We start from the raw sequence: 18747 nt of genomic DNA, 5'->3' as shown, positions 1-18747 counted from the left end.
CTGGAGGAGGAGAAACGACATCGATCCTTCATCGAATCTTTGCTGTCGAGCTCTGTCCCTCGAGCGACACAGCCGCGCACCTGGCTGCGCCTCATACCGGACCAGACTGGAATCATTGCAATTACCGTCCGCAGCGACCTCGCGGCCATGCAACGCTTCAAGCTGTCAGCCCTCCAGTCTCCCGGCGGTAGTTCATTTCGATCTGCCTCGATCGAGGGTTTCCTGTAAAATTCGAAGGAGATATCGGGCGGCACCATCTCCAGCGCAACCATCGAGATGCTCACAATACTCGAGGAAGTATGGCGACATATAGTGTCGTTGAAGCCATCCTTTATCTCCAGGCATCCTCATTTTAATTTTATAACAATCCATTGTAAGTCCTACCACAATCTCCATGTCTAGATAGTGCCCGACTAAACCGGTCAAGATTTTTGGATTATCGGCCTGACCATTTTTGGCTCTATCTGTCTATACCCGAGGTCAGATTTAACATATATCAATGCTCTGTTTCTCGCCGCTGGCGCCGCTACCCAAAGCGGGCTTAACCCCGTTAATATCAATGGTCTGAATACATGGCAGCAATTCGCTCTGTTTGGGATCACGACAATTGGGAACCCGATCACCATCAACACATTTGTCGTCTTCGTGAGATTGTTCTGGTTTGAGAAACGATTCCAACATATCGCCAGGGAAGCGAAGAGGAGCCGGTGGAGCATTGCTAAGACGCTATCGAAGTCGAAGACCGGAGAAAGAGATGCTGGGAGAGAGGAGATGGGTATCCAGGGACGGAGTATCGTGGTTATGCACGACACGACGAGACCCAACGGGATGACGAATGATGGCGAGGTATCGCAGGATCTTCAAGACCATTTGAAGGATGCCATTAATGCACATAAGGATTCTAGTTCGTTACATGAGGCTGGCGAAGCTGGTAGTGGACGGGTCTCAGACCCGGCAGAAGAACCAGACCGGCCCAACTTGCCGTCCCACCAGACCCAGATTAGGTTTGCAGACCAAGTGAAGCCAACCCACTCCCGCACGTCCGACGAGCATTTGCGTATTCCCATCCGGCGGAATACTGAAGCGCATATCGCCTTTGTAGAACGCCAGCGGAACCCGGAAGATAGAGCTGTGCTTCGGATTCCGGGGCCTCGAGATGCGGATGCTGGTGTAGATCCGCAGATGGTCGATGAATCTGATGCTGTCCATCAGACGGTATCGCACAGGATGTCAACGCTCGATTCGAGGAGAGGGAGCAATGATCACGGGGCTCTAAATGGCGATGATCACAGGAGACGAAATATCACGATTGAGGAACCGTCTCGTGTTGCTTCGCCCGAGGAGCAAATTATCGAAGATGCGCGCGCTTTTAAGCACACTTTAAGCGTTCTGAGGTTTCGAAAGCCGAGAATCATGTCTAATAGAGACAAAGTGCACCATGCTGATAATGGCTTGCATGCCTCTTGGTCGAGGAGAAGCACCATTAACAGCATCAGGCGAGCATTGTCTCACGAGAAAGAGGAGGAGATACCATACCTAAGCTGGCAACCTACTATCGGCCGGAATTCAGCATTTGTAGATCTTACAGAAGCACAGAGGGAAGAATTAGGTGGGATTGAGTACAGGTCTCTGAAGTCCTTGGCTCTGATTCTAATCTTTTACTTCTGGGGTTTCACGATATTCGCCTATATTAGCTTGATTCCATGGATCCTCAAAAGCAAGACTTGGGGACCAGTCGTCGAGCAAGACGGTCAAGGAAGAGTATGGTGGGCTATCTTCACGTCCACTTCAGCATTCACGGATCTGGGATTTACCTTGACACCAGACAGCATGATATCTTTTCAGAGGGCTATCTGGCCGCTGTTGTTGATGAGTTTTTTGATTATTATCGGGAATACGGGGTTCCCGATAATGCTTCGGATTATAATTTGGGTGACTTCGCTATACGTGCCTAAGAACAGCGGAATATGGGAGGAGTTGCGATTTCTCCTGGACCACCCACGTCGTTGTTTCACCTTGCTCTTTCCAGCCCATGCCACATGGTGGCTATTTTGGATATTAGTCATCCTTAACGGCCTAGATTTGATATTCTTCATCATCCTTGATGTGAGTCTTGTTACGGATGCTTTTAGGTTCAATTTGCTGATTATTCTTTAGCTTGGAAATACCATTGTCACTCAGCTACCAGTCAGGATCCGGATCCTAGATGGCTGGTTCCAAGCCGTCTCTACAAGAACTGCAGGCTTTGGTGTCGTCAACCTAGCTCAACTTCACCCCGCTATCCAAGTTTCTTACCTCATCATGATGTACATCTCCGTGCTCCCCATAGCAATCTCAGTCCGTCGAACCAACGTCTACGAAGAGAGGTCCCTGGGCATCTACGAGACCCCTAGTGAGGAACGCGAAGATGATGGCGAGCCCTCTTACGTTGGCGCTCATCTCCGGCGCCAACTCTCCTTTGATCTCTGGTATATTTTTCTGGGCTTCTTCATCATCTCCATCGCTGAAGGCCACCGTCTACAAAGCGGCGACCCGGCTTTCACCATGTTCTCTGTTCTCTTCGAGATTGTATCCGCCTATGGTACAGTCGGTCTCAGCCTCGGCTATCCCACAAACGATTGCTCATTCTCTGCCGAGTTTGGTGTGATAGCCAAGCTAGTCATCATCGCGATGCAGATTCGTGGGAGGCATCGTGGTCTGCCTTACGAACTGGATCGTGCTATCCTACTTCCCAGCGAACATCTTCACCACAAAGAAAACGACCAACCAACAGTACAACGCGCGCGGAGACGCAGCTCATCAGTATCAACGAATGGGAGAGCACCTCTGAGTACTGGTGCGAGGACAAGAACCAGGAGTAAGAGTTCGCAACGTCCCACACAGAATATTCTCAGCACCTTGCTCCATCCTGGCCCAATTATCCCAACCACCCATCGTCATAGTCCTCGGAGTGATAAGAACCATGAACGGAGAAGTAGCAGAGAGGAGCGTGGAAGGGAGACCAGCCCAAAATCGATTCATTATGGCTCTCCTTTCGGAGGGCACAGCACTCGCGAGGACGATGATAGGGTAGAAAGTAGGAAGAACTCTTATCAGGAGGATGAGGATCCCGAGGTAGCGGTGCAAGACCCCGCGCCCGAGGCGGAAAGATATCACTAAAGATAACTTGTATATATAGAGGTGGATACCAGGGCCCCCCTGGAGGGCCTTCTTTTATACGCACGTGCATTGAATTACTAGCGTAGGAGTTTGTAGAGGATGGGCTTGGTTTTATTCATTTTTTTTATGATGGAACCTTCTTGCCTTTTGTTCTTAGACCTTCAATATGTTTTGTCTTGTGCATCGCCTTGTTCTCTTTTTGGTTATGTTGTATATTCTAAGGATATCCACAGAACTATGAGAAGAAACCTAAGTTAACTACAAGACCGTGAACTGAATCAAGGAGATGGGTATCATTCCTGTGAAGGAGGAGAAAGCATGGTTGTGTCTTGTTAGGGACTTGTGTCCCAAGAGATCACAAGGATTTAGACTAAGAATAGCAACTTGTCCTTTAATTCAAGCATAAACTTAAGTGTTCTGTCTCGTTAGAATCAGGTTCACTCATAAAGAAGAATCTGTATAACAGATCAATTGCTTTTTTTATTAGTCATTACTAAAAGGTCATTCGCTTTTGTTTCCATGCTGTGCTAGACGCAGAGCATCTGCCTTGCCTGGCTGTGTCATGTCATGCCATATTATGAAAGAGGAAGAAAGAAAGCATCATGAGAAAGCATCATGAGAAAGCATCATGAGAAAGCATCATGAGAAAGCATCATGAGCAAGCAGAGAGGCAAACAAGCCAAACCACTACCGCTGAACTCTAAACATCCACCCATAACTCCTCCCTGTGAATCTCAAGGAAAAGAGCCAAATTACCACCCCTAAACTCCAAGCACCCATAACTCTTCCCTGTACCTCTCAGTCCAAGAAAGTTCTGCCAGTGACCAACTTCCCCTCTCGAATCGGCTGTACAAAAACCAATTTCACATCCCGGAACCTCTCCATATCCTCATGCGTCTTCATGTCGTCCTCCCATAGCTTCCGCAATGTCTGCTGCCACTTACACTCCTCCCCCTCACAAGCCTGGAACGCCAGCTCGGTACCATGCTTATCACCTCTCTCTCTTCCGACTAGCAAGAGAGTCTTCAAGCCTTGGAGTCGCGGGAGCCAAGAAGTCTGCAATTCGCGCTTCTGCATAGTGAACCAGAATTTGAAGTTCAGGGCCGTGAACGCCACAGTCTGGAAGCGTGCGAGCTGCGCGTTGCGTGCAGGATTGCTAATGCGGAATGTCATCCAGGTGCTAGCTGGGCCCGGGAGGTACAGGATGTCAGTTTTGAAATCGATGAGCATGTCGGTTGTCTGAGGGATAGTGAAGGCGAGGCTGCTCAAGGGGGCGCGTTCGTAGATGCTGGTGATCAGATCGCGTGCCTCGCGGCAGCTCTGGAGGACTGGAAGGAGCGTGCTTGGCACGGCGGGGTTGGAGAGTCGAGTTAGGATATCAGGGTGGGGTGTGTGGACTTCAATGATTTGGGAGGTGGGGAGCGCGTGCTTCCAGATCTTCAGCCTTAGCTCGACTGGTAGATTCGGGAATAAGGTGAATGTCTTGAGGGATTGTAAGGCAGCGGGCTCCTCTGTGGAACAAGCAGGCTGCGATTCTTCTGCCACGCGAAACATCTCAAGTAGGCTTTCTCCGAGAAAGAACTGTCTCATTGGATCTGGTTCAAGAGACCGATCCATGTAAGATAGCAGGGTAGAACGCGGTAGCGAAGATTCGTTGAGCCACTGTCCTATAGTACGACTGTTGTCGTCAAACAAATCAAAGTAGCAGCTCAGCTGTTCACAGAGGCCTTCGAGAGTAGCCAAGTGACAGAGCGAGACAAAGACTGCGTGTCTTACTAAAGTACTCATCTTGAAGTGTGGAGATACACAGAAGTGTGGAGAGGAGTTGAAAGATCAATTTAGTAAGAAGAGGACGTAAATAGAGAACGAAAGAGAGGATGGGCGAGTAAAGAACGAAAGAGAGGATAGGCGAGTAAAGAAGTAGGACCGTATCTCTGGAGCGAATCCTGCGTAAAAGCTAGGTAATAACTAAAAGAAACACAAGCGCGACTCTAACAAAAGTGAATGAACTTTTAAATCACCTCGATCTTCTTTGCCGTCCTCTTTGCGCTAAGCTCCCTACCAATATTCTTGAACAACTTTACAACTACCTTTGTGGTCTTCCTCCTTTTTACCAACTTAATTGCCTAATCCCTTACAGACATCAATTGATCCAATTACTGATTCTCCTTCCACTTACTGAATTAGCACCTAGCTTCTAGACTGGTCTAGTTATTGAAGCCTCTTCTGGTAACTAAACCAACATCCTACATCAGGAACGTTGTAGACGTCGACACCTGTTCTAGGTACTAAAGCAACTTCTAGTCTCTAGAATGTTGTAGACGTTGACGTATCTTCTAGTAACTAGACCAACAACTCACACCCTGACTGTTGTGGATATTGATACATATCTAGCATCTAGTATCCAGACTGTTGTGGGCATTGACGCGTCTCGTAATTACCGACTCAGCACTACATATTGAAATCAAACGACAAAATGCCTAGCATCATTCCTCAACGTGGCTACTATACCCAGCACGAAAAAACAGGCCAGACAAAAATTGATTGGATGGCATATAGAGTTGTCACTATCAAAGCAGAGCTCAAGAAGCGTGGGCTCTTTAGGACAGGCAACAAAGCAGTCCTTGTTGCTCGACTAACGGCTGCTATTGCTGCAGAGAGATTCGTTTTCTTTACTAATCTCCCGCCTGAGCTTCGCGATAAGATCTGGAAGTATGCTCTGCCAGGCCGCCGTGTCGTCAGGGTCGTCGAAGACGTGTATCGGCACTATCATACTACACCTTCGCCTGTGTACCTTACTGCGGTACGGCACATACTGTTGTCTTGCAAAGAGGCATACAATGTCGTCTGCCGACGATACAAGGTGCCAGCTCCGATTGACATTTGTTCTCAAAGTATAAATTGCCGAGACGATATCATTTTGCCTATATACCTTCCCGGCAGGTGCTTTCCAAACCCTCCAACAAAGCACAGTTTGATTTATCAACATTACAAGACAATTGCTTTTGTTAGACAGCACCTTAAAGAGCTCATCAACCGCAGTATGCGAGTCTCGCGAAATGGGAAAATATATGAGGGAGTAAAACACCTCCTTCAATATACTAAACTTCAAGAGATCGTGATCCTTGCATCGAAAAGCCATTCTCAAGACATAACAGACAAGTGGGGTCTAGATTCCATGAGCAAGGTCCAGGACCGTAACGACCTAAAATGGGTCAACGACTGGAGCGAGTCTGCACCTGATGCCGACTGCGAGGCATTTCTCACACTGTTCAACAAGAAGATAGATGCGGACCCTGAGCTACAGTGTCTCAAGAAAGTCAAGATCTTCTTTGCGAAGTTCTAAAGTTCGAGGGAAGATTCTTTGGATCTTTCACTTGAGGTAAGCCAAAGCCTTGATATGAACACCCAGGTATGCAACTAATAACCTAATCACTATGCAGGATCTTTGCATTACAGATCGTGGATATTTTTGCGGAATTCGATTGAGAGATCAACAACAACGGAGGCAAGCGACGCTTATCAGAAGCAAGGCTCGATCTGGGCGTGCATTTGCACAGGAAATAATAATATGGGCAAGCAAAGAATCGCCATGGGACAGACGGGATGACACTTCATCGACTGCAGGAAGGCAAGACAGGCATTGATTACATAGACAGGCAAGCCCAGGTAGCCTAAATCACGACTCCAATTTTCTCCATAGCTGGTCCAACAGCTTTGTTACCCAACACCACTAATTCCAGAACCAGCCACTTCTCTTTTTCTTCTTATCCCCTTCTGTCGTCTCCTGCTTCTCTTCCTTTGAAAACCCTTCGGGCCGGGCGTCCTCGGTATGGGTCGAAGTCGACACTGTCTCTCTCCCATCTCCAAACCGTTTCCAAACTGTAACATTTGTCTCTACTGATCCATCTTCTTTCATAGTGCGCTCAGTGGTTTTGCTCATTGATACAACCTTGTCAGGATCAATAGTGGCTGTGGGTTCGACTTCGGAAACCTTCTTGGGGTCTTGTGCATCGCTCCGAGGTCCTCTTAGCTCGCGCCGACCCTCCGGTGATGAATCAGCCGCCTCAGGACTTGACGAAATGGCTTTCAACTCCTTCTCGATGTCTGCGGAAAGAGACTGCATCATGTCCTCAAGGCTGGTGATTGAACGACTCAGCCAAAAAGAGCGTTCGTACATATCCTGTTCAGTCTTGGGCTCCGTCGAATCTTCAACAGTCCAGTCGGCTAGGTCTTGAATCTCTCGACTCGAGTTTCGATATGGCAATCGCGTGAAAAAGGGATGATCGTCTGCCATCTCTATCTGCTTGGCGAATCCACGAGTAAAAAGTGATGGTGGCTCAGATAATTGTACGCTTTGCTGGAGAAGCCCGACCGCTCGCATCTCCTTGATCCACTCCATACAAGAAGCCGCATAAGGTGCAGGGTGAAAGAATAGCCAAGGGTTTAGGAGGCCTATCCGGGTCCATACTGTGGCCAGTGGGCGACCTTGAGATACCCTGATCAAATCCTCAAAGGCTTCACAATATGGGAAATCGTCCCGTCGACGAGTGGCTGAATATGACGGTGCAGAAAGCTTGAGTGGCGAATATGGCGAGAAGAGCAAATAGGGGAGAAGCGAATAGTCTGACCGGAGATTCGAGCCGGCATTCAGTTCGTTGAACATCATATACTGAAGCGACCTCATGCTGTCAGTGGATATCTGGCCGGGGCGATATATGCTCATTGCGAAGGAGGGTCGAGAGCCCGGCGCCATCCAATCCTTTGTGTCATCATAGGTGCGGCTGAGGTGGGCGAAGAGTGATTTGGAAACAGGAGAATACAATGGCAGGTCCCTTGCCGTCTTGTCATCCATTACCCTGTTGTCCGGTTCTTCCTCCCGCGCTGCCGGATACTTCCCCCAATCTGGTGACTTCTTGACGGGTATCTCTACTTCCTCATCGTCCGGCATCCGGTCAAACTTCGCCCGCACAGCTTCCAGTTCATCTCGCCGTTGAAGTCTGTCATCGGAATCAGCCCATCGAGAACTTGAGGGTGCGTTTCTCGAAAAGGCCGATGGCAGGCCAATGATTCCTTGGAGGAGTGAGCTGATTTGCGAGTCTGCGAATTGGCGGAACTTGATGAAAGGGTTCTCGCTATTCGGCTGTGAGTCGCCAGTATCTTTGTTACGATCCGAGGATGAAGCCATGTTGAATGCTAAGTTTTCACATCGTTATTGTAGACCGTAGACAGCGATGTCGATGTCCGAGGTTGAGTGAGGTTGGGGACGGCCCAGCTACGGTATCTATGGAGCACCAGAAGTTACCCTAGCTTAGTCAGCGAAACCCCAGCCACATCCACACCGCCACTTCGCAGCGCACCGCCACACCATGGAAGCGAGACCCCTCAGCGAGCCGCCGCGAGCAACGAGCAGATAGTGTGACAGTTCACTCTGCATGAGAAGAATCGAATTCTGGCTGCCAGTGCTGCGACAAACAAACAACACCACACAATCAATGTCTGCGATCCCACCAAAAGATCCACCATTATGGCCCCGGAACCACCCCCCGCTGAACACGCTCCCACAGCTGATCAATCTGCCTTCAACCACCCCGCCTTGCAGGGCCCCAGGACTCCTCGCTCTGCGCCTGGATCCAACAGACGGCACTCTCTACCCCTCCACTTCCTCCCTCCAAGCCTTTGGAGTGCCAACGCATCTACGGCCAGTCTGATTGAGACTGAAGCAGCGGCACGCGGCGAGCATATCCTCGATGAGACGGCTGTTGCCAGTCGAATCTCTGCTCTACGACAGCTTAACGGTGCGACTCGTTCACGTCACCGCTACGCAAAGTCAACGGGTGCAAGTAACAGTACGTTCAATCGGCCGGTGATTGTACGAACCTATTCGGGCCCGGCGAGACCACGGCGGGATCTGGTGACGGTCAAGAAAGGGAATGGGTCGCCCGCCATGAAGTCTGCACAGGCGGAATTGAAGCTGCCGCCCGTGGAGGCTTTTACTTTCAAGGGCATAATGGATGAGATAAGACATGGTGTTGCCGAGGACTTGGAGAGGATTGCTGAGATCTGTGCGAGGAGCAAATACAGTTTGAGCAATCAGTACGAGGTCCACATGCCTCCCCATGGACGCGGGGAGGCGATTTTGGTTGGGCCGGGGACAAGCGCAGGAGGACCGACTTTGCAGGCCGTCGGTTCCGATGAAGAGCAGCCGCGGTATGTCAGGAGAGGTGCTGCGAGGCGAACGAAGTCTGCAGCGTATGGCACTCTCGAAACCATCATGTCGTCCTCCAGATCTTCGGAAGAAGACAAGTCTAAGAAGGAATCCGCAGCCGTGTTGGCTGAAGAGGTGCGAGGAAGGGCAGCGAAGATAGGGCTAGATATGAATAAGGACGATACTGGTGATGTCGGAGAGGCTGTCGGATCTGGACTGACGCAACAAAGGCAGATAAAACACGTTCGTTCCAAGTCAGCTACCTTCGCATCTATGATTATAGGTAATGCGCAAGACTTTATGAGCGATACCACATCGAATCTTATATCGCCAACATTGCTCATCAGCGAACCTGCAAGACCTCAAACATCAACAGCAGAACTTGACAGCGTGCCCGCCTTTGACCACCCTTTCCAGGATACATCGCCGACTCTGCAGCCTTCGATGTTATCTAATCAATCCCCAAATCGAAATAAATCAAGAGCTTCTGCTTTGAGGCCCGAGATTGATACAGGCTTATCGATCCTGGGAAGCTTTAGTTCTTGGTTTCCCTGGGGTAGAACCAGTGAACGACCTGATAGCTTGGACGGCAGAAGACCTGGCATCTCACACGCCGAAGGGAGTCTGAGAGACTTATTGAAGTCCGCAAGTTCAGACCGCAAAGGCAAAGGCGTCGACCGCCATGGCTAGAATACTCGTGAGATCGTCAAATTTTCGTCAGAAGCTGTCCCAACGAGGACCGAGACTCTGGCAATTCACAGGATCGCTTCAATGATCTAACTTTGTCTCATCGTCTATCAGGATTTGCCTATTATCCAAGCAGAGTTCAGCAATTGAAACATACGACTATGGTCAGTCCAACTTGGGTAGAACTTCTTAGTCAAGGGGCCACACATGGATTATGAGCTGAACTTCAGACTGACTCTCCGAGCCTTGGAACTTCTTCGAGCTCCACTATCCTTCAGCCTAAACTACTGCTACAACTCAACGACTAACGGATATCCAAACCTTCTGTCTAGCGTCGGAAAACTTTATTAGATATTCCCTCCATTCGAAATCGATCGTAGTCACGCATTTCTCGGTCTCATTCAGGTCGCAACCTTTAAAAATTGGCTCTCTCTATCAACATGCTCAATGAGGAGTGTAAGCAGTGGCGACGAGATCATCCCTTTGGCTTCTACGCAAAACCTCAACGCAATGCTCAAGGGGTTTTGGATATTGCAAAGTTCGTTAGGGAAAGCTCTCCGATTTGGAGTAGAAACGTTCGCCCTGCTGGATATTTAACCCCTTGTCCTTCCTGGGTAGCTTGAAAACACGCGTCATTTTCAAAAAGGTTAGAGCTATCGCGATCGATGTAATGCAGGCGACTTCGGACTGCAACCAGCGGGGGCTATGGATCCCGATTTCCGCTTTGTCTTTGGCAGAGACTCCTAGGGACCCTACTAGTCACTGTTGCCGCAATTCTTATTCGGAACAGATATGTCATGGGTCAAAAATTGTGCACTTCATCCTTGAGCCTTGTACTCAGCTCTCAGCGCGTTTGCTGGGATCCCACTAGTTTTACAAGCTGGGAAAACCGAATGACCTCAACTTTCGAAGATTCCGCGCATAATGCTTGTAGGTTTGTGGTAGTGGGTCGCCTTGGCGGTTTCCTTTTACACACATCCGCTTTTGGTAGGTCTTATGTATGGGGATTTAGTCAGGAGGGGGGTTTCCCAGATTTTAGCTGGGGAACATGCTGATTTCACGGTCAAACAAAACCTGTATGTGTAGCCTTCTCCTGCTTCAACACGGGATAACAGCCGGCCAGCGAGTCTGTTGAGCTAGTTGCGCAAATCCAAGGGTCGCTGTTATCTTATAATGGACAGATGTCTCGTTCACTAAGACTCGAGAGTCTGAGATTGGTATATTTAGGGGAAGGTGTCCGAATACTACGAACTCCTCAGGGGCGTCGCTACGAAGCCTGTCTTTGATATATTTGTGAGTATGGATGAGGAAAATTGTTACTCTTTCCATTGAGAGCAGCGGGATTTACTATGATATTCTCGAGGGATTTATGACCGTCACAAAGTGCATCTACTGCCAGAGCACAAATTATATTTCACACAAGTGACACAACATGAATGGCGGCAATATCATCCACTGATATTAATATGGTGACTGGTCAGTATTTGAATTAGGACATACTCTTTCGACTGGCCGTTTGGGGAGAGAAGTAAGTCTTCCCCGATGGAGATTTCAGGTCCTCACTCTGATCCGTTGAATGCCGAGCGGTATTTCCTAACTCCGGAGTATAATATTGTATTTAATAGGAAACCATATTCTTAGTTTCAAATTGCTGATCAGTCTGGACTAACCACGAGCCGTTGACCATTAAAGGAGGGATCAATTTGGGGAACTTCCGTGATGAGAATCCCCCTTTTACCTCGCCATTTGATAGGGGCGTCGCTCGCTTATCAATAGCTAAATCCAACGTCCACATGAAGAATTTACTTCAACCACATTTCTGGCTGGATTTGTGTTCCTTGCAGTGATTTCATCAATTCTTGTCGTTCTATTTGGGAAAGTGAGATTCGATTGCAAAGTAAAGGTAGAACGATAGAGGCTAATAACATAGTACAGGTCCGTGAGCCCAGGCCTGTTTCATGGTCTTCTAAGTTTCATGCGACGTGGCCATAAAACTATCGAAGTTCATGATTACTCGCAAAAAATCCGGACAAAGCCTTTACTGTCTATTGTCTAAATCTCTTTGATTCTGTGATCATCCCAGTTCTTGTTAGATACGCGTTTTCCAAGCAAGATGACCAATCAAGGGGTCAAGTTGCAAAACCTGACAAGGATGTCAGGATTGATCTCTGAGTGAGTCCCATGAACTGAGCCGATGGTTAAGATCCCAGCAACTGATAGCTCCAGTCTGTATGACACGGGCAAATACACTGATATGACAGTCAAGTGTCAAGGGAAGGAATGGAAGGTTCATAGAGCAATCGTTTGTTCTCAATCAAAGCCGCTTGCTGCTGCTATGGATGGGAAATTCAAGGTGAGTTTTTTTCTAGAAACCGGGACTCAATACAAATTCCAAGTTCTGATGGTAGCAGGAAGCAAGCTCTGGGGTAATCGATCTCGGTGCAGAAGAGCCAGAGATTGTGGAGCTCTTTCTCAAATTTCTCTACACGGCGAATTATTCGGACGGCAGGCATTCAACGTCGGATAGCCTCAGCCGTTCTATGTTTGAATTCGATTCTACCGTTATCTCTGGTACTACTTCCACCACCCCGACTGGTTCACCTAACGCAACCCCAATATTCTGTCGCTCAAATAATGGCTCAAATGGCACACTGTTGTCCAATCCGTCGCAGTCAAATGCAAACCCTCGTGGAGAAGCGGTAGCAACACCTGCAGCAACCCTTTTATACCAACCAAAAGCCCTCGTAACCAATGCCAAAGTGTACATCCTAGCCGAACAATACGATGTTCAACTGCTAAAACATATTGCACTAAACAAATACGGCAAGATTTTACCGCACACTTGGAATAGTATCTCGTTCGTTGAAAGTCTGCGGCTTATATACGATGGAACTCCCGATGGTACAGAGATGGATATGTTGCGAAAAGCGGCTACGCAGGTTGCGGGTGAGCATGCTAAAGAATTGATGCGCAGAGAAGAATTCCGTGCTCTTTGCAAGGAGCGGGGCGACATTGCTTCTGATGTGATGGAGGCTACCTGGGCCCCGAAACAAGAGCCGCAACAACCGCCGAGTGCTTCTAGCGGCCGGTTTAACTTGCATAACTTCCATTTGCCAAAGTGCAATGCCAATGCTGAGCATAAGGTTGAATTTGTGCCGATGGGATTTACCATCACTTCTCATTACAGGTGTGCAACCTGCCATTCTTTCATTATCTAAAGATGGTGAAGGGAGCCTGTTAAGGGTCTTTCTTCCTGAGAAAGCGTGGCTCAAGGTCTACATATGTTACCTATGTCTTTGCTTTCGGCTGGAAGCAGATAGATTATTATACCTCTCTTTATCTCCAAAGCCAGAAATGTGGCCGGCAGTTACAATTGGCCAGTCTCAAACCAACGGTTTATAACCTTTTACTCCCAAAGCATCCCCAGGTCTCTTTTACTAGGTTTCGGCCTCCTGCGCCATTTTCCCGAGCTTTCAACTTTTTGCCTTACAAAACCGTCCTGTTTCGTTCCAACTCTTCGCGGGATATGCTGCTTCCCGCCATGGTCTACATTTCAGAGAAAGGAGTTGTCTGGTCAGTAGCCCCTTCCTGTCTCTTGATGATCCTTATAATATTGTATCTCCCTACACTTTCCCTCTCCATTGTGCAAACTCTCCTCTCCTCTTCACACCCTCTTCAGGATCCGGTAAACCAGACGATGGGCAACACGGCGGATTTTATCCGCGAGCTTTTGACTTCCGCGAGGTATTCTGATCTCACCCTGACGTGTCGAGGAACACAATTTAAAGTTCACCGTGCGATCGTCTGTATGAGATCTCCCGTTCTTGCCGCGGCTGTGGATGGCAGATTCAAGGTACGTTATCTTAGCCCATAACACAGTTTAGAGGATATTGTTCCTCGTCCGGTTTGACTCAATGCTTGAACATTTATTAGACACAGGCTTATTAGTCGCAGGAAGCAGCAACAGGAGAAATTGATCTTTCTGCCGACGAGCTTGATGTTGTGGAAGCCATGGTTCAATACCTGTATCACGGGAACTACTGGGACTACCGTTCGTCAAACGCCGACATCGAAAATCAGCAAACGGATACAGAAGAAAAAGATACACCAGATCCACAGTCATTTCTCGGCCTCCCCAGAACTCCCGATAGCGGTCAAGGAGGCGCACTTCTCTTCAACACAAAGGTCTACATAATTGCAGACAAATACGGCATCCCGGAATTGAAGAAACTGGCAACGGTGAAGTGCCAGGATATTCTTAGCAAGGAACTGGTTTATGACATATTCACCAAATCAGCAGAAATATTGTGGGATAATACCGTCGAGTCCGACAATCTTCTTCGAGACGAGATATTGGAGGTAGCTGTGCGTAATATCTCTGGATTACTCCAGGATCATAGCTTTAGGGGTTTTCTAGCGACTCATAATGACTTCTGCTTAAAGGCCCTGGATGTATTAACTAAATACCAAAGGCCACTCGTAACGCGCGGACGTGCAAAATGACAGTCGGACGAACGCATGGGATTTAAGGCTTTGTGATAGTGAAAGCTTTTGGGTCTATTTAACATACCGCTAAGAAGCTAGACACCCATTAAATAAAGGAATATAGACTGAATAACTATGAGCCTGGGTATTTGTGAAATATTCGAGTCTTCTACGCCCTCATTTGATTTCGTGCCTGAGAGGAAGTACTATATATATCTGACTAAGTAAGAATTATGCCATCAACAAAAGAATTTCCTGCTTTAGAATGAATGCAGATTTCAGTTTGAGAATTAGACAACGTAGCGAAGTATATCACGTGTAGTTCAACCTCCATACAGTGGAATCGAGGAATTACTTCTACTCAATACAATATCGAGAAAATGGAGCTAGGTGCTCACAAGCATGAAGTGTATTTAAAGTCCTAGCTTCTGATATAGATATGAGAATGGATAAAGAATAGTCTGATGGCGGGATGTAATCTGATTCGATATGAAGATGTATATATAGCAGCACGGTACTATCCCTGAAATCGAGGAGGGATAGTAATGCCCCGGTGTTGTTCAAAATCGGTGGATGGTAGTAGGTACTTCAGAGCTTCGGATTCAGTAAACTTGAACTGCATCAATCATGGCATAGCGCGTCGAGCCTACTCGCCGTTTCTGCCTTCCATCCATGTTCACAGTGACCGAAATCGAGATCCGTGTAATAGTCACTTTGCTATTGCCGGAGTTGAAAAACGCCGCTTGGCTTCTGAGACTCAGTATGTAATATAACATTGATGTACAAGTATTCTCCATCTTCAAACGCCATTATGCCATATAATACAGCCAATCTACTTCTTGCCCTTCACCTTCCTCTTGCCTCCCTTCTTGCCCTCATCATTGGCATTGCTTGTCCTGGCACCAACCCTCGTCCGTTGATAAGCCGCCACAATGCTCTGTACACTGCCCATATCATGCTTCGGCTTCCGCATATATGTGAGTCTTGCTCTTCTCGCTCTCTTCGCCCTCCTCTGCACCACCTCTACCCCCTCTACGTTGGGGCTGTAGATCTTAAACCACATCTCCACGCCGACTCTCGTCAATTCATTTCTTAAAAGAATGCCGGTGTCGATACCGCGCCGCCGAATGTTGATGCATACGCCTGCGAAGGGATCGCCGTTTTTCAACCGCACCAGGAGGACGTCGCCTACTTTTGCGGCTTCGGTATTGGTTTTAGAAAAGAGACGTGTACGTGCGCCCGTCGGGTCGAGGACGCGGATTTGGTCTTCTGTGAGGTCTTTGATGGGTTCTTTGTAGAGAGCAGCAACGGATGGAGGAGGCGGGAGGACCTTTAATTTTCGATTGACTGTTCGAGCGTCAGTATACTACCTTCCCAGAGCCCTTGACCGTGAGCTATTGAACTGGACGTACCATGAGGTGTGGGGACTTGGTCTGCTATAGGCCCTGTGAACGGCTTTGGCTTGCGGAAAGTTGTCAATGACCTCGTCGCTGCTTTCTGCTGTCGCGTATGCCGTAATATAGACTTCCAGCAGGCCAATGGCCGTAACGTGGGCGTTAAGCTGGCCATGGTGTTTGATGTCCGGGAGGTGATGTTCGAATTGAAGCATCAGCCTTAAGCAAAATCTCGTCTCGCTTGTGATTGGTCGTCGTCTCAATGTCCACCCCAAATTATTTTATCCGCAGCATTCAACTGAACGCGACGCTCTACAACACTCTGTTCCTTGAATATACCAGCGTGCTTCTCCATCCAACTCCGGAGAGGATCATGAGTGGCAGAGGCCTGAGCAAGGCCTTTCGCTGCGGCGATTGTGCTTTCAAAAATGTAACCAGTGGACCTTCACGACGGACCTTCTCGAGCTCTGCCGTCTACCAGAGACATGGTACGAACCCCTCATGAAGCAATTCAAGAATGGTATACTGAGTCAATTAGGTCCCGTACCGGCATTTACAGAAACCTCCTCCCCCGAGCTCGACGCTCTGTTGTCTAGCTTCCGCACCAAAGTCTTCCTCCCGGCGCACCTCTCAAAGGACCAGCAAGACCTTATTTCCAAGCGCAAATATATGCGAGCACTCACGGTAGAGCCAGTTATTGCGAGGATTGGAGATGAAGATTTCCGGCTGGAGCATCTCGATCAGTTAATAGACTTACCGAGTACCAAAAAGGGATTAGATGAGGTGATGAGTCTGATGAAGGATAAGAAAGACTGGAACAACATTATCCCACTGCTGCACGGATTGCACAACGCTGGTAGAGTATTGTCTGACGTAAAACTCAACAAACTCTTGAGGAGAGCTGCACTGGCGGGTCGTCTGGATGTTATCCTTGAGTGCGCGAGGAGGGTGTCCGATACGGGATTTACGTTAAAGAATCCAGAGGTTGTTGCTGAGTTCATGTGGAGGATTCAAGATAAGGCCTACCTTAAGAACTGGGATGCGAAAGAGACCAAGCAAGCTCTTTCGTGGGCAGAGATGGTGAGCGACATGTTGGAGGATGAGAGACATGCTGGAAGCAAAACCATTGCTGGCGAGGCGGATCCGAGAGTTCGACCGGAGGTTACTGGAATAATGCTTCAACTGGCAGCTGTGAGGGCTGCAAAGCATTTGGATGGCAAAGATGAAGGAGGGAAAGTTGCAGACTATGCGGAGAGGTTATTGAAATTACCTGTCGACATTGAGCGAATCGCCACGGCCGCGGACGAAGATATACATGCTGCCAATCACCGGCTCTCCATACTGGTGCCGATACTGCATGGTATGAAAGTGGCCCAGACAGTCCTGGATCCAGCTTCGAACATTGCGGAGCAACTCAAAGAAAAGACGTCCAAGGTGCAGAAATTGGTTGCTCAGAAAAGGCAAAAGCTCATTAGTAAAGGGCAAGGAAAGACATTCCGTGGGTTAACCACATATGATAATCTATTGGGTAAGTCGGAGTAGAGTTAACAACATGGAGCGGGGGAGACATCTGTATTTTATGTACTATATAACTCAAGGAAGCACTATATACTTCTCCAGATGCTTGGGTATCGCACCAAGGAGCTTCTTCTCTGTTAGCCACTTTCGGGAGAATAATCTGTCTGCATATCTGTATGCGCCATCACACAAGACTGTCACCACAGTGTGCCCCTTGCCGAGCTTCTCAGCAACCTCCTTGGCGGCCGCGACGTTCAGACACGAGCTTGCTCCCAAGTACAAGCCTTCCTCATCCAGACATCGATAAACCATCTCGATACTTCTCTCATCGCTGATGTGCAATGATCCATCTAGTAAATCAATGTCGGGCTTCAGGTTGTCGGTAACCCGGCCCTGCCCAATTCCCTCGGTAATACTGGATCCAGTCCGTTCGACCAGCTTCCCGCCGGAGGTGATGTATGAATGCAACACACTTCCAGGAGGATCCGCCAGGAAACACTTGACCCGGCCATCTGACGCGGTCTTCAGATATCTTGTAATGCCTGCCAATGTCCCGGCCGTTCCTGTAGCGCAAGTAAACGCATCAACCTTGCCCTGGGTCTGATGCCAAATCTCGGGGCCGGTGGTCTCAATATGCGCCCTTCTGTTCGCGATGTTGTCGAACTGGTTTGTCCACACAGCATTTTCTAATCTCTCCGCGTGGCGCTTTGCTTGGTGGTTGTAGTTTTCGGGGTTGTCGAAGGGTACGGCTGGGACTGGGTAGACCTCGGCTCCAAGTAACCGGAGGAGATCGATTTTTCCTTGCGATTGTGTGTTGGGCATATAGATGACCAGCTTGTAGCCCTTCGATCTGCAGACATGCGCAAGACCAATTCCAGTGTTTCCAGCTGTTCCTTCAACGACAGTTCCTCCTGGCTTCAGGAGCCCTCTCTCCTCGGCATCCTTGACAACGTAGAGAGCAGCTCGATCCTTGATTGATCCTCCGGGGTTCATGAATTCCGCCTTTCCAAGGACCTCGCAACCAGTTGCTTCCGAGATATGGTTGAGTCGGATCAATGGGGTGTTGCCAATTGCTAGGTCATGTTAGAATACAGTCTCCTGCGCCGAGGGGCATCGCAACAAACCTCCAGTAAGACCCTTGACGATCCCTTGCGCTCTGGCGACTCCAACCCCATATTGGTTTGGAGCCTCCATTTGAGCTGCAGTCTCCGCAGCTCTGAGAGCTGTAGTCGCAAAGGTTCGTACCCCACGGCGAAACATTGCGGCGGTATTGAGCGCTTTACACTCGTCTTTCCA

The 18747-nt window shown here is 48.6% G+C and overlaps 9 protein-coding genes across 9 annotated transcripts; 5 read left to right on the top strand and 4 right to left on the bottom strand.

Annotated features, from left to right (window-relative positions):
- Positions 1-276: 276 nt before the first annotated feature.
- On the top strand, positions 277-3159 carry M430DRAFT_17164 (hypothetical protein; the record flags this gene model as incomplete). Its single annotated transcript, XM_024863615.1, has 3 exons — positions 277-373; positions 428-2106; positions 2158-3159. The coding sequence occupies 3 exons, from the start codon at positions 277-279 to the stop codon at positions 3157-3159; spliced, it is 2778 nt and encodes a 925-aa protein (XP_024723282.1).
- A 798-nt stretch (positions 3160-3957) lies between these two features.
- Positions 3958-4947, bottom strand: M430DRAFT_17163 (hypothetical protein; the record flags this gene model as incomplete). The annotated part of the gene is made up of 1 exon (XM_024863614.1): positions 3958-4947. One exon carries the CDS (start codon positions 4945-4947, stop codon positions 3958-3960), a length of 990 nt encoding a protein of 329 aa, XP_024723281.1.
- A 1562-nt stretch (positions 4948-6509) lies between these two features.
- On the bottom strand, positions 6510-8387 carry M430DRAFT_40426 (hypothetical protein). Its single transcript, XM_024867392.1, has one exon. The coding sequence runs from the start codon at positions 8345-8347 to the stop codon at positions 6893-6895; it is 1455 nt and encodes a 484-aa protein (XP_024723280.1). The 5' UTR covers positions 8348-8387; the 3' UTR covers positions 6510-6892.
- A 196-nt stretch (positions 8388-8583) lies between these two features.
- On the top strand, positions 8584-10333 carry M430DRAFT_214842 (hypothetical protein). The gene has a single exon (XM_024864521.1). It carries the CDS (start codon positions 8687-8689, stop codon positions 10055-10057), a length of 1371 nt encoding a protein of 456 aa, XP_024723279.1. The 5' UTR covers positions 8584-8686; the 3' UTR covers positions 10058-10333.
- Positions 10334-11876: 1543 nt separating this feature from the next.
- On the top strand, positions 11877-13311 carry M430DRAFT_33775 (hypothetical protein). The gene is made up of 4 exons (XM_024866430.1): positions 11877-11933; positions 11990-12226; positions 12281-12407; positions 12466-13311. Exons 2-4 carry the CDS (start codon positions 12168-12170, stop codon positions 13270-13272), a joined length of 993 nt encoding a protein of 330 aa, XP_024723278.1. The 5' UTR covers positions 11877-11933; positions 11990-12167; the 3' UTR covers positions 13273-13311.
- M430DRAFT_40423 (hypothetical protein) lies at positions 13291-14666 on the top strand. The gene is made up of 2 exons (XM_024867391.1): positions 13291-13907; positions 14009-14666. Exons 1-2 carry the CDS (start codon positions 13581-13583, stop codon positions 14555-14557), a joined length of 876 nt encoding a protein of 291 aa, XP_024723277.1. The 5' UTR covers positions 13291-13580; the 3' UTR covers positions 14558-14666.
- Positions 14667-15237: 571 nt separating this feature from the next.
- On the bottom strand, positions 15238-16108 carry M430DRAFT_40422 (hypothetical protein; the record flags this gene model as incomplete). Its single annotated transcript, XM_024867390.1, has 2 exons — positions 15238-15886; positions 15952-16108. The coding sequence occupies 2 exons, from the start codon at positions 16106-16108 to the stop codon at positions 15372-15374; spliced, it is 672 nt and encodes a 223-aa protein (XP_024723276.1). The 3' UTR covers positions 15238-15371.
- Positions 16109-16238: 130 nt separating this feature from the next.
- On the top strand, positions 16239-17571 carry M430DRAFT_135962 (hypothetical protein). Its single transcript, XM_024862433.1, has 2 exons — positions 16239-16421; positions 16472-17571. Exons 1-2 carry the CDS (start codon positions 16307-16309, stop codon positions 17473-17475), a joined length of 1119 nt encoding a protein of 372 aa, XP_024723275.1. The 5' UTR covers positions 16239-16306; the 3' UTR covers positions 17476-17571.
- On the bottom strand, positions 17527-18711 carry M430DRAFT_97206 (hypothetical protein; the record flags this gene model as incomplete). Its single annotated transcript, XM_024870015.1, has 2 exons — positions 17527-18524; positions 18576-18711. The coding sequence occupies 2 exons, from the start codon at positions 18709-18711 to the stop codon at positions 17527-17529; spliced, it is 1134 nt and encodes a 377-aa protein (XP_024723274.1).
- Positions 18712-18747: the final 36 nt, after the last annotated feature.

Source organism: Amorphotheca resinae, assembly GCF_003019875.1.
Source record: "Amorphotheca resinae ATCC 22711 unplaced genomic scaffold M430scaffold_3, whole genome shotgun sequence".
In the NCBI taxonomy this organism is placed as follows: Eukaryota; Fungi; Ascomycota; class Leotiomycetes; order Helotiales; family Amorphothecaceae; genus Amorphotheca; species Amorphotheca resinae.
This window is presented reverse-complemented; position numbering and strand designations above follow the sequence as displayed.